This window comes from Enhydra lutris, unplaced genomic scaffold, assembly GCF_002288905.1.
Source record: "Enhydra lutris kenyoni isolate GAN:26980312 unplaced genomic scaffold, ASM228890v2 scaffoldscaffold18, whole genome shotgun sequence".
NCBI classification, from domain to species: Eukaryota; Metazoa; Chordata; class Mammalia; order Carnivora; family Mustelidae; genus Enhydra; species Enhydra lutris.
In genome coordinates, this window is record NW_019154102.1 from 23,593,282 (window position 1) to 23,608,199 (window position 14,918).

Here is a 14,918-nt window from a genome sequence, read left to right on the forward strand (position 1 = left end):
GACTATAATAACGTGTTAAAGTTAGGATTTGTTAAAAAAAAAATAGGATTTGTTTTGGCTCTGAGAGATGAAAATAAAAACAAAGTAACATTGTCTTAAAGAAGACAGGAAATTATTTCTCTTTCTTGTAAAAATCCAGGTGTAGACTTCAGTGTATCAAGGAACAAAGCTCTTTCTCTCCTGTTGCTCCAACATTTTTAGCTTCCATTCTCCTGCAGTAGCTATTAGGCCTGTATTCGAGCCAGCACAAAGGAAGAAAGGGAAAGAAGAAAGTATATTCCTTCTTTAAATACTTCTCAAAAGTTACATGTACCATTCCTCTTCCATTCTATTGGCCAGACTTAGTCACATGTTCATACTAAGCTATGTTGCCAGAAGGCTGGGAAATATAGTATCTATTCTGATAACCATATGCCCAGTGAAGTCAAGGTTCTGGTTTTTTTTTTTTTTTAATACAAAAATCTTCATTTTTGCACGTGAAAGAACGAATCACATGTTCATTCTGACAGCTTTACCAAGCCTGGCCACCCAGTAGGTAACACACACCCTTAGTTACTTGGAAGGTTATTGTCTGGCTCTTTAACTGATCAAGATGGAGCAAACCCCCAGTTGGACCCCGGCTCCATCTTCCACAAGGACACCGTACTCCGAACATGCTGTGGGGTGGCTGCAATTGAACCTTGTCTCCAGATTATGAAAGTGAAGTTAGCAGGAGGCTGCGGGTTCTTTCATTTCAGAGTGTCATGTCTACTGAAGTGAAACTTTCTGAGTAGGGAGACCAAAGTACTGCCTGCTCAGTAAAACAAAAAACACAACTCTGTAGTGCTTTAGATTGTAGGCAGGCAGCAGTAAGGTAAGTGTCAGTAACCTGTTCCTGACAGATTATACAGCAGCCCAGTGTGCAGCTGGAACTTATAACCCTGAGATCAAGAGTCCCATGATCTACTGACTGAGCCAGCCACGAGCCCCTCCCTATAAGATTCATCTTCAAAGTTGAATCTTTGCCTTTTTTTTTTTAAGATTTTATTTATTTATTTGACAGACAAGAGATCACAAGTAGTCAGAGAGGCAGGCAGAGAGAGAGGGAGGAAGCAGGCTCCCTTCTGAGCAGAGAGCTGGATGCGGGGCTTGATCCCAGGACCCTGAGAACATGACCTGAGCCGAAGGCAGAGGATTAACCCACTGAGCCACCCAGGCGCCCCAAATCTTTGCCTTTTTTGCCAGCTAGATGATTTCCATGAGTTTGCTGTGATCCAGGGGTATTCTGGCATTTTTTTGAGAATCAGCCTTCGGTTAGGGTTATGTTTTACCTGTCTTGTAAAGAAATCTCCGGCTCCCTCTTATACAAAGTCAGAGAATCGGAATTCAGTCTAGGATATGTTTTTTAGGTATCTTGGTATGTGCTTGCATCAGAAGGAGTCTTCCCAACTAGAAATTTATAACAAAGAACACTAAGGCTCCAGAGATTCACTTCTCAGCATGCATTTGGCCCTTAATCATCTCAGGGGGCAGGTGGTCAAGGGTGCTACAGTAAGTGGGTGGTTCTAGAGGATGGGGACATAAACCAGCTCCCCAAAATCGGTAATCCTAAGCTCTCTAGTTGATTCAAGAAGTGGGTTCTCTGGCTTAATGTCTCCATGAATAACTCTCTTTGAATGACGTTAAGACAGGGCATTTGCCAGTCCTGTTGTAGAAGCGTAGCAATCCTCTGCTCATCAGACTGACAGTTTGTGAAGTTCTCCTTAGACAGGTGTAAGAGGGGCATAGTCTAGAATTGGGTAAACTAGTGGCACCATGGAAGTAACCATACAGTCTGAAAATATTTGGATGTCTAAGGTGGGATTGGATTTCTGCTTCTCAGCTGATACTTAGCTCTTACTTTCTCCAGTTGAGCGTTAAGAGAGACTTTAAGAGCTAGGATACACTTGCTTTTTCTCTCCCCGAATAAACATTATCAAAATTGCTTTAACCCAGCAGCCGACCAAATCGAAATCTTCCAAAACTAATTGGTTTTGTTTTTGTTTTGTTTTGTTGATTCTTCATTTTACTGTTTTGACACGAGTTCCTTCTTAAGAATTATTTCCAAGGGCTGATGGCTGGGGTTGCTCTTTGGGGCATTATTCAGTGGCCTAGGATAGGACTAGGGACACTGGTTGCCTGTAATTGCTTCTGCTTCAGATTGTGAACTAGTTAATGGCTGGAAACGAGCTTCTGTGCTCATGAAGAACTCACTGGGAGGAATTTGAAGGACACAGGATCCCCTCAGCCTGTCTATTGTCAGGGGTTTATTTTAGAGGAAAGGAAAATGGATTTCAGAGGACAGCTGGTAGTCTCTGACAATATTATAAATAGAAACATTTTGGAGCATAATTAGCCACTTCTTTTTTGTGTGTGTATTGCTTGTTCTCACAAGTTATATTGTATTCTGGGCAACATTTCAAAATTTTACCCCCCTTTTTGCGGTTCCTAAATGAATGTTCTAGTAACAGATCCTGTTAATCTCACAATCAGAAAGTTTTCAAAGCCCTTAAGAATAAAATCTAAACTCTTTTAGTACAGTCTTTCAGAACAGGAAAATCAGCTCCCAAACAACTTTTTAGGTACCTTTTTTTCTTATAAATTCTGTACTCAAACCATACACTTGCTCTGTTTCTTCGATGTTTATTTGCTTTCCTGACTCTCTTGTTTTTGTGTGCAGTGACCTTTGCCTAAAATGCCTTTTGTCTTTCTGTCTCAGTGTTTATCCCATTTAGCTATCTTCTTTTTTTTTTTAAGATTTTTTTAAATTTATTTATTTGACAGAGCACAAGTAGGTAGATAGGCAGGCAGAGGGGAGGGAGAAGCAGGCTCTCTGCTGAGCAGGGAGCCTGATGCAGGGCTCAATCCCAGGATCCTGGGATCATGACCTGAGCCGAAGGCAGCCACTAAACCACCTGAGCCACCCAGGCGCCCCCCAGCTTAGCTATCCTCTAACACCCAAGTCAGTTGTTATTTTACTCTAGATTTCTTTCATGATCCTCTGAGCTAGAAGTAGTTTATCCTTTTTTGAGTACATATACTTCTTTCTCTTAGGCAGTAATTCTTTTACTTTGTATGGCATCTGTTTTTGTATATTTTTAATTTATTTATTTTAGAGAGAAAGGGTGCATGCACATGAGATTGAGGCGGGGGGGGGGGGCGAGGGAGAGAATTTTTAAGCAGACTCCCCGGCTGAGCCTGGAGCCCAGTGTGGGGCTCAGTCCCAAAAGCCTGAGATCCTGACCTGAGCCAGAATCAAGAGTCACCCAGGCGCCCCATGTTTCTGTCTATTTTTTAACTCCAATTTGGAACAATAGTTTCTAAACACATTTCTAAATGGTCTTTTTATTTATATATTTTTTGGGGGGTCAATACCAGTAACAGTGCCTTTCACCTGTTAGATGCTTGAGAGGTATTTTAAAATACTTCTTGTCAACCTCTTGTCTGGCTACTGTGTTAATTTACCTCTCTCAGGTTCTGATGGTGTTGCAGCTGCAGAGCACTCAGCTAGACTGCAAGACACAAAGACTGAAAGTCTACCAGACACTGAAGATGTTAAACAGAAAGAGGAGAGCCTTACTAAGAGAAGAGTTCCTAAGGAAGCCTGGACAAAAGAAAAAGAATCCTTCCAGATAGATATTGCAGGTAATGGGATTGGGGCAGGGGGGTGGGGAAGGGATTACAAAGGGAGTGACAGAGTGAAGGAGAAAGACAAGGTCTGTGTCTGTGTGTTTCCATTTTATTCTTTTTTTTTTTTTTTAAGATTTATTTATTTGAGAGAGTGAGAGTGAGTGGGAGCAGTGGGAGGGGCAGAGGAAGAGAGAGAATCCTCAAGCAGATTCCCCACTGAACGTGGAGCCCAATGTGGAGCTCAGTCCCAGGACTCTGAGGTCATGACTCAAGCCAAAAGCAAGAGTCAGATGCTCAACTGACTGAGCCACCCAGGCGCTCCCTCATTTTATTCTGATGATAATGTTCCCTCACAATTTAAATAGAGATCCATATTTCTTTTTCTTCTTTTTTTCCTGCTTTCTCATGCAAATCACTTTATTATGTAAAATAATTGTAACCTCTGGGAAAAGATTTGTGAACTTAGAAACAGGATTACAAGTAAATACTTAAATTAAGGCTGATAATAATAGAAGTATCATGTCTCACTACTAAAACGGGAAAACCTAAAATCTGAAGGCATTTCAGAAGACTGTGATAAAGACTAAAAGAGCCTCAATACAGACTTAAAAAAAATATGTAGTAAAAGCCAAGTAAAAGGCCATGTTTACCCATGGCCCCCTATTTCTAACATAAAAGAACATGTAGAACATAAGTCATTACTGGGTGCCTGGGTGGCTCAGTGGGTTAAGCAACTGCCTTTGGCTCAGGTCATGATCCTGGAGTCCTGGAATCGAGTCCTGCATCAGGCTCCCTGCTAAGCAGGGAGTCTGCTTCTCCCTCTGCCCCTCCCTTTCTCGTGCTCTTTCTCTTTCTCTCATATAAATAAATAAAATCTTTAAAAAAAGAAAAAAAGAGCATAAGTCATTACTACCTAGGTGTCAAACTTTACCTCTTAGAGGAAGATAGAACATACCTAGATAAGGAAAGAAGTCAAAGAGCTGATCTATTCGTATTTGTATTTTGAGTATAGTCCAGTTGCAGCTACTTCACATCAAGATCAATAGATAAGATAAATGATTCTCCACAGGGTGCCAAGACTACACAGTGGAGAAAGTACACTTCAACAAATGGTGTTAGAAAACTGGGCATCCACGTGCAAAGGAATGAAGTTGTGAACTCTTGCTTTTTACCGTATACAAAAATTAACTCGAAATAGATGAAAGATCAAGTATAACCGCTAAATTAAAAAACTTTTAGAAGAAAACAAGGGAAAAAGCTTCATGACATTTGATTTGACAAGGATTTCTTGGATTTGACACCAAAAGCGCAGGGCAACAAAAGCAAAAATAAATGAATTATACTACTCAGAATTGAAAACTGCCTTAGAGGGCACAACAGGATGAAAAGGCAGCCTAGGGAATGGGGAGAAAGTATTTGCAAATCATGATTATTGGTTAATATCTAGATTATAGGTGGAACTTCTATTATTCAACAATAAAGAAACCCAATTTAAAAATGGGCAAAGGACTTGAATAGAGTTTTCCTAAGAAGATTTATGACTAGCCATCAAACATATGAAAAGATGCTCAAAATCACTAATCATCAGAGAAATGCAAATCACAAACCACAATGAGATATCACTCCATACCCCATTAGGATGTGAGCAAAAAGAACAGAAAGTAACAGTTGTCCCAACAATGCAGAGAAATTAGAACTCTTGTGCACTGTTGGTGTGAATATAATGGTGTTGCAGCCATTGTGGAAAATAGTATCACGGTTCCTCAAAGAATTTGAAATAGAATTACCATGATTCAGCAATCCCACTTCTGGGTATGTATCCAAAATAATTCAAACCAAATCCCAGAGATATGTGCATACTTATGTTCATCACAGCATTATTTACAATTAATCAAGTTACGGAAACAACCCAAATGTCCATCAACAGACAAATGGACAAAGAAAATGAGGTACATACATCCAGTAGAATATTGTGTAACCTTAAAAATGAAGGCAGTCCTCTCTCATGCTACAACATAGATGAACTCACAGACATTGTGCTAAGTGAAATAAGCCAGTCACAAAAGGACAATATTGTGTGTTTCATATCTATGAAGTATGTATCTAAAGTAGTCAGAATTTTAGAAACAGAGAAGTATTTGCGCAGGGCTGGTAGAGAGGGCAGAGAGAGAATTGGTGTTTAGTGGATATGGTGTTTAATGTTGCAAGATGAAGATGTTCTAGAATTCTGTGGCACACAGTGTGAATATAGTTAACACTGCTGAACTGTGTATTTAAAAATGGTTAAGATGGTACATTTAATGTTGGATGTTTTTTACCACAATAAAAACAAATAAGATGAAAAAACAAAATTGCAGCTCAGCAATTGGTAGTGTCAGAGACATAACTTGGCAAAAGAAAGGTGGAACTGCAAGCTGTAAAAACATATTCTATAAGACAGGAAAGTTTTTCCTGAATGTTTTGTGCCATGAATAATTACAGAAGACATGAAATGTGTTAAATAAAGTTTAGGTAATAACAAGAGGTAAAGAGATTTAGGGGGTCAGAGAACAAATTGAAGGAAAAGAATTGTAACAGAAAAAGGAAATGAAAGCAATTGGAAAAAATAATTTGAGGAATGACAGTGGAAGTCTAACATAGTAATAACTGTTAGTGTCTCTAAAGAAGACAACAAAAAATAATAAGATATCTAAGGAAAACTGAACCTGTAATTTAAAAGGACATAACCCAGTCCTAGAGAAAAATCTGTGTATAGTAATCAACACCCAGACATACACAGGTGAGAGTACTGAACTTCAAAGAAAAAGAATACATTGTACGGACATCCACACAGAAGAAGCAAGGCAAAAAAACAAAATGAAAAACCAGCAAGGAGACAGGCAGAAAGAAAGGCAGGCTAAAAGAAATGTAAGTGAGCTTTTATCTTTTAAGTTGATAAAGATAAATTTAAGATGATAAATTTCATCTTCTAAGTTGATAAATCAAGAAATACATGTGTAAAATTATAGTATTTTAAATTATAAAAGTTACTTCTAAAAGAATTTAAAAAAATTAAAGTTTAAAACATCTGAAATATTTAGAAAAATGATAGGAGTCACGGGAGAGTAAAGGGAAGGAAAAAGAAAAAAAGTAAATTTATAACAAAAGAAAAAATACCGGGTGCCTGGGTGGCTCAGTCATTTAAGTGTCTGCCTTCAGCTCAGGTTCTGATCCCAGGGACCTGGGTCAAGCCTCACATCTGGCTCCCTCTTCCCCTCCCCCTGATCGTGTTCTGTCTCTCTCTCTCCCCCAAATAAATAAATAAGATCTGAAAAGGAAAAAAATACTATAAAATAGAGAATGGAGAACATATGAGACTATGTAAACATTGGGGCACCTGGGCAACTCAGTTGGTTAAGCCTCCGACCCTTAATCTCAGCTCAGATCTTGATCTTGTGGTTGAGAGTTTGAGCCCCACACCGCCCTTGCTGCGGGGCATGCTAGAAAGAAAACAAAACAAAACAACGCTATATACATTTTTGGAATAAATTAATCAATTTTTTAAAAACTCAGATTGGGTTAAAAACAAACTCAGTTTCATGCTATATAGCAGACACATTAAAAATAAAGTGACTCAGAATCGTTGAAAGTAAAAGGAAAACTAGAGTCATATCAAAAAGAAATTTGGAGACATGATGTTAATATAGACAACACCCAAGTGTTGCAGTAATCAAGGAGGAATATTTTTACACTGATTTGCAATCCACTGTGAGGCTATAACACATATATCTTCAACCATGGATTAGCATAAAAATATGTATAAAATGAAAATGAAAACGTTTTTAAGTGGGGAGAGAGAACATTGCTTGGGGATGGGAGAAATGCAGAACAGACCATAAACTAACAAAACTCTATAGAGAATCTTCAAAGAGAAATGGACACTACAGAATAATAGTAGAAAGGCTGAATACACATGCTTACCTAATGAGAGATCATAGAAATGAAATTGTTTATAAAAAACATAGTTAAAAATACTTCTGAGAATAATGCAAATAATGAGGGTGATCTAATAGATCTGTATAAATGTTTGAATGCTTTTTAAAAATCTTGAGAGGGCACCCCAGTGGCACAGTCAGTTAAGTGTCTGCCTTCGGCTCAGGTCATGATTCCAGGGTGCTGGGATCGAACCCTGCATCAGGCTTCTTGCTATGTGGGAAGTCTGCTTTTCCCTCTGCCTGGAGCTTGTGCTTGCTCTCTATCTTTCTCTCCCTTTCTCTCTGACAAATAAATAAAGAAATCGACAGCAAAATGATATACCAGTTGATACCCACTAGAATAGGTACAATAAAAAAAAGTCAGGGAGCACTCGGGGTGTGCAGTCAGTTAAGCATCCAGTTCTTGGTTTTGGCTCAGGTTGTGATCTCAGGGTCGTGGGATCAAGCCCCGCATCAGGCTCCACACTCAGCTTGAGATTTTCTCTCCCCCTCCTTCTGCATTTCCTCCCCACACTTGCTCGCTCTCTCAAATAAATAAATCTTTTTAAAAAGTCAGATAATAAGAAGTGTTATTGAGGTTGTTGAGAAACTGGAATCCTCATATACTGCAAGTGGAAATGTAAAATAATGCAGCAACTTTGGCAAACAGTCTGAGAGTTCATTAAATGATTAAATTTAAAATTACCGTATAACCCAGCAATTCTACTCCTAGGTATATACCCAAGAGAAATGAAAACATATCCACACAAAAACTTATATATAAATATGAATATTTATATAGAAGCATTATTTATCATAGTCAAAAGGTAGAAACAACTCAAATGTCCATTAATGGGCAAATGGATGAAATGTTGTGGCATATACATACAATGAAATATTATTCAGCCATTAAAATGAATAAAATATCACTATGTGTTATAACTTACATGAGCCTGAAGACATGATGCTGAGTTAAAAGAAGCCAATCACAAAAGTCTACATTTTATATGATTCCCTATTATTAATTATTGTATTAAAGTCCAGAATATAGACATCTATAGAGACAAAGTAGATCGGCGGGGAGTGATGAGGGGGTAAGATGGGTGATAGCTAAGGGTATATATAGGGTTTGTTCTTGATATAAAAACACTTCTAAAATCAACTGTTGATGGCTGCACACAACTATGAATAGGGTAAAAACCATTGAATTGTACACAATAAACAGGTGAATTGTATGTGCATTATATATCAATAAAGCTCTTTAGAAATGTTCTATGGGCATCTGAAAAATTTTATTTAAAGATTATTTTTATTTTTTTAAAGATTTTATTTATTTATAAATAGACAAATCATTCCTAGAATGTCATAAACCACTGAAAACAACTCAAGAAGTAACAGACAATCTGAATGGACTGAAAATAAATGATGAGTTTGAGTTAGTAATTTTAAAAAATTACCTACAAAGGAAAGTCCAGGCCCAGACACCTTCACCCTTGAATTCTATCAACATTTAAAGAATTAAAACTAATTTTTTATAAGTTCTTCTAAGAAATAAAGAGAAGGGAACACTTCTCAATTCATTTAATAAGGCTAGTGTTACCCTGATAATAAAATCCAACAAAGACATGACAAGAAATTAGATTGAGATCTCTTATGAATATGGATACAAAAAGCCTAAATAAAATACCAGCAAACTAACATCTAATAACACATAAAAAATATTATATACCTTCGGCAAGTGAGATTTATCCCACAAATACAAGATTGGTTCAATATCTAAAAATCAATCAACAAACTAAAACACAAACTCACTTGATCATCTCAAAGTCACAGAAAAAGCATTTAACAAAATCCAACCTCCTCTTTCCCCCACTTTGTTGATAAAGACATTCAACAAACTAGGAATAGACGGGAACTTCCTCAATCTGGTAAAGGGCATCTATGAAAAATCCATAGCTAAAACCATACTCAGTGTTTAAGACAGAATGTCAGCAGTGCCTGAGTGGCTCAGCTGGTTCTGCCTTCGACTCAGGTCCTGGGACTGAGCCCCACATCAGGCTCCCTGATCACTTTCTAGATCTAGAATGCTGACATTAGTTTTATATTTATCAGTAATAAATTGGTTCTCTATTTCATTTTCTGTATGAGTCTTCGTAATTTTTTCCCTTGGTTAATCTAGTTAAAGTTTGTCTATTTCGTTAATCTCCTGTGAGAACCAGCCTTTGGTTTTGATTGTTTTTGTCCTTTTTTATTCTCTATTTCATTAATTTCTACTCTGATCTTTATAATTTCCTTCCTTCTGTTTGCTTTAGTTTTAGTGTGCTCTTTTTCTAATGCTTAAGGTGGAAGTTTTGGGTTTTTTACTTGAGATCTTTCTGCTTTCTTTTTATAGGCATTTGCAACCATAAATTTTCCCAAGATATAGCTGTACCTGGGGCATCTGGGTGGCTCATTTGGTTAAGTCTCCCAACTTTTGGTTTCTGTTCAGGTCTTGACCTAGGGGTCATGGGATCAAGCCCTGCATCAGACTCCTCACTCAGATTTTATTTGTCAGAAAGAGAGAGAGAGAGCACAGGCAGCAGGCAGAAGCAGGCTCCTTGCTGAGCAAGGAACCTGATGTGGAATTCGATCCCAAGACCCTGGGATCATGACCTGAGCTGAAGGCAGACACTTAACCCACTGAGCCACCCAGACATCCCTCACAACTATCTTCTAACACTTATCAGAGTTGACATGGCAGTTAAACATCTTCAGGTCCCAAAAATGGTGAAAGCAGGAGCCCACCGTAGAGATAATTAAGCACTAAAGCAGACTGTCATCCTAAGGTTTCAGCTGAATTCTGTAGATCTGGGATTTTTTTTTCTTTTTGTTTTGTGGTGAGCAACAAAGCAGTTTATTGAGTGATAGTGAAGTTTATTGAGCAATGGTACAAAGTTCCCAAAGAGAGAGGGGACCTGAGAGGGTTGCCCTGGGATTTATTTTTAATGTCTACATGAAGTCGGGAACAAAATATAGAACTTAGGGCACACTGATAGTGGAAAAGTCCTTCTTGGGTTTCCGGTAGGCTGCAATCTAAGTAAAATAATAAATAAGAAATAAACACATCCATGCAAAAGAATAAAACAAGAAAGTTCGCCTTTCTCAACCTTGGTAATGGGTTCAGGGAAAGAAGGCAGTGGCAAATTTATCCTGAAATTTGTAACTGCAGACCAACTTTTTGCACTGGTACAATTTATTGGTGCAATGGACTACGTGTTATCTGAAAATTCTCCAGCCCAGAATTTTATTTAAAATGGCCCTAGCTTCGTAGTGCCAACTCATATGCCTGAAGGCTGAAGCAGATACACATCTCTCTGAAGAAATTTCAACTGGGACCTCAAAATATTCCCCCAAATACCAAACTCATAAGCACCATGAGTGAAAAAGCATAAAAAGTAAAAATAAAAAGCAGAAATGAGACCCACAAAAACATATTTTCAGGGCTCCTGGGAAAATAGGCTGATTCTACAGTTAGAACAAAAAATATAGAAGAAGAGCCAGGAGCATCTTTAGTGCTGGAAAGTTAGAAAACCTGACAATGATAAGAATGCCAAGGGGCCACAAGGGCCAAGTAAAAGAGCTGCAAGTGACGAAAGTTGCCACAAGTTGAGCAACATAGTGATACTGAATGATAACCAAGGGGTAAATATTTTGTTAACCTTTTGTAAGAACCAGCCTAGTTTCAGTTGTTTTTGTCCTTTTTTATGAGTCCATATTAATATATATAAACAATTAAAGAAATAAATAAATAATGGGAGCAAATAGACAATTCTGTGTGGAATTCCAGATGTCTGAATATGTATGGAGTATGTAGACACTCCACCCTTAAGGAGACAGAGCATACTCCTTCCTTTTTAAGAGTGGATTGCTCAAAGTAAACTCCTTCCCAGCAGTTTGGCATAGGAAGGGGACAGAGAGTAAGTTTATAGTGAAGAACCCTGACAAACAGGGTTGACTACCTCAGCCAGGTAGTCAAAGTTAACATCAACAGTGATAAGTCATGCTGATGGTATGTCCCCTTAATATGTGATAAGAATGGCACTTTAAAGTCTTCCTCCCCAAAATGTATGACACCAGCCTAGTTGTGAGAAAAACATCAAAAACCCAAATGAACATTCTGTGAAATATTTGATCAATACTTCTCAAAACTGTCAGGGCCATGAAAAACAAGAAAAATCTGGGGAACTGTCACAGACCAGAATAACCTAAGGAGATACGGTAACTAAATGTAATGCAATATTTCTGTATGGGATTGTGGAACAGAAAAAGAACATTAGGTATAAACTAAGGAAATCAGAGAGTGTGTAGACGTTGGTTAATAACAATGCATCTTTATTGGTTCATTAAACGTAAAAAATGTGCTACATTAATGGAAGGTGTTAATAATAGAAGAAACTGGGCATGAATTACAGAAAAGTATTTGTATTGTGTTCACAGTTTTTCTGAGACTAAACTATTCTAAATCAAAAGGTTTAAAAAGTCATGCGTAGTAAAAAAAATCAGGCGTGTTGTGATGAGCACTGGGTGTAATACACAATGAATCGTTGAACACTACATCAACAACTAATGATGCACTATATGTTAGCTAACTGAACATAATTAAAAATAATATAAACTCATGCATCCATATGGATTTTAAAACAGATAAGATTCATTATTCATTGATTAGATAATAAGAAAAGGGGAGGCTGTTCTTTATAGTACAGTGCCAACTAAACAGAGGAGGAAAAATAGAGTTAGAAAATCTTCTTAGTAATAATAGAGTTAAGCAAGAATCATCAGTGGATGATAAAACCAGTGAGTGAAAACTTACCAGGGAGAAGGGTATTTATTCAGCCTCAAGATATTCCACAATATCTTCTCACATTGCTCATTAATTTCAAAGGGAAAAAAGTTAACCTTTGCAGTAGAGAACTTTGGACATCAAAATTAATATCCACCAGTAATAAGAAACATTGAAATTAAGTACTTCACAGGCGATGTACTTAGGACACATCACTCCTATAGAACTGTTCAAAATGCGTAACTTTAATCACAGTGAAACTCACAGAAACTCAAGTTGAAGGACTCAAATTGAAGGATATTCAACAAATAACTGGTCAGTCCTCTTCAAAAATGTAGGTGTTGTGAAGGACAAAAGCTGAGGAACTATTCTAGATTAAAGGATACTAAAGAGACATGGCAGCTAAATGTAGTCATGATCCTAGATTGGACTCTAGCCCAGGGAGAAAAATTACTACAAAGAACAGTTTGGGGAAAGTTGCTGAAATTCGAACATAAACTTAACATTAGTATCATATCAATGGAAAATTAGATGGGTTTGATAATGGTATGTAAGAGGTTACTTTTCTTTCTAAGGTATACATCCTATAGTAGTGGATAGGCAAGGTGAACCTTTTTATTTTGAGGTAGTTCTACTTGTTTATTTTTGTTTTTGTTGCCTGTGCTTCTGGGGTCATATCCATGAAATCATTCCCAAGATCAGTGTCATGAAGCTTTTCCCTTTGTTTTCTTCTTGGAGTTTTATAGTTACAGGTCTTACATGTAAGTCTGTAATCCATTTTGAGTTGATTTTTTAAGATTTATTTATTTGGGAAAGAGAGAGAGCATGAGCAGGGGAAGGGACAGAGGAAGAGTGAGAAGCACACTGACTCCCTACTGAGCAGGGAGCCTGACATTGGGCTCGATCCCAGAACCCTGAGATTATGACTTTAGCCGAAGGCAGACGCCTAACCAGCTGAACCACCCAGGCACCCCATGAGTTGACTTTTGTGTATGACATAAGGTCAGGGTCCATTTTATTCTTTTGCCTACAGATACCTAGTTTTCTAATGCCATTTGTTCAAGAGGCTGTACTTTCCCCTCTGGGTATTCTAAGCACTCTGATTGAAGATCAGTTTATCATATTTGGGTAAACTTATTTCTGGGCTCTCTTCTTTTGGTCCCAAGTAACTTTTCCTACCTTATTTTATCTACTGCCTTTACTTTGCAAATTGTATAACCACATAAACTGAATGTTTACACTCAACTATTTGCTTAATGCTTCCTGCTTTTATGCCTTTGCTCATGCTACTTAATGAAACAAGGGGAAAGGCCAGCATGATTGGAATATAATTATCAAGAAGGATAGTAATGCATGGTGAGATACCTGTACACCTTGTTAAGGAGTTTGAGTTTTGTTCTAAGAGTAAGAGAAAGGTGTTAAATAGAAAATGGTAGGTCTAATTTACATTTTTGAAGATTACTGTTTGAAGAACAGATTGGAAGAAGACAGGAGTGACTGCCTTTTTTTTCTTTTTCCCTTAATTACTCTGGCCAGGACTTCTGTATACTACTGTATGTTGAATAAAAGTGGCAAGAGTAGGTATCCTTGTCTCGTTCCTGATCTTAAGGAAAAAGCTTTCAGTTTTTTACCATTGAGTATAATGTCAGTTATGGTCTTGTCATGTATGACCTGCATCATGTTGACGTCGATTCCTTCTATACCTATTTGTTGAGAGTTTTTGTCGTAAGTAGGTATTGAATTTTCTCAAATACTTTTTCTGCATCTCTTGAGATGATATATTATTTTTATCCTCCTTTTCGTTAATTTGGTGTATCACATTGACTGTGGATATTGAACCATCCTTGAATCCCTGCAATAAATCCCACTTGATGATGATGTATGATCCTTTTTATATATTGTTGAATTTGGTTTGCTGATATTTTTGTTGAAGATTTTTGCTCCTGGGTTCATTAGGAATATTAGCTTATAATTTCCTTTTCTTGTAGTGCCCTTTTCCGGGGTCAGGGTAATAGTGGTCTCATAAAATGAGTTCGGAAGTGTTCCCTCCTCCTCGTACTTTCTGGAAGACTTTGATTTTGTATTCTTTAAATGTATAGTAGAATTTACTAGTGGAAACCGTCTGGTCCTGGACTTTTATTTGTTGGGAGGTTTGAGAGTCTTTTTATACTTTATCTATAAAAATAGATCCATCTATCTTATTGTAGTCTGGGGAAATTGTCTTAGGGATTCTCAGAGTAATGAAAATTCTGGTTGCCAATAATCTATACAGTGGGCGAAAAGGATCCCATAGTCACAGTTGTTACTTTGTTGCGTATCTATCTTTGTTTCCCCACATGACTTGGAACTCCAGAAATGGGTATATTAGTATTTACAGTTAGGGTTTATAATTGTAAGATGTTCTCATATCTAAAAATGCCTGGTTTGTTATAGAATAATGGCTGTCAAAAATTGGAGATGAAGATAGTAAATTTTTTTTTTTTTAATTTTAAATT

General features: G+C 37.4%; 1 protein-coding gene and 1 pseudogene across 1 annotated transcript in view; one reads left to right on the forward strand and one right to left on the reverse strand.

The window, feature by feature from the left end:
* LOC111148005 (ALMS1, centrosome and basal body associated protein) overlaps window positions 1-14,918 on the forward strand; it is a 217,390-nt gene that overhangs the window by 160,057 nt on the left and 42,415 nt on the right. The window contains 1 exon segment of the mRNA XM_022504335.1: window positions 3,493-3,663. Within this exon segment, the coding sequence (XP_022360043.1) occupies window positions 3,493-3,663 (171 nt within the window).
* On the reverse strand, window positions 580-2,436 carry LOC111147908 (annotated as a pseudogene).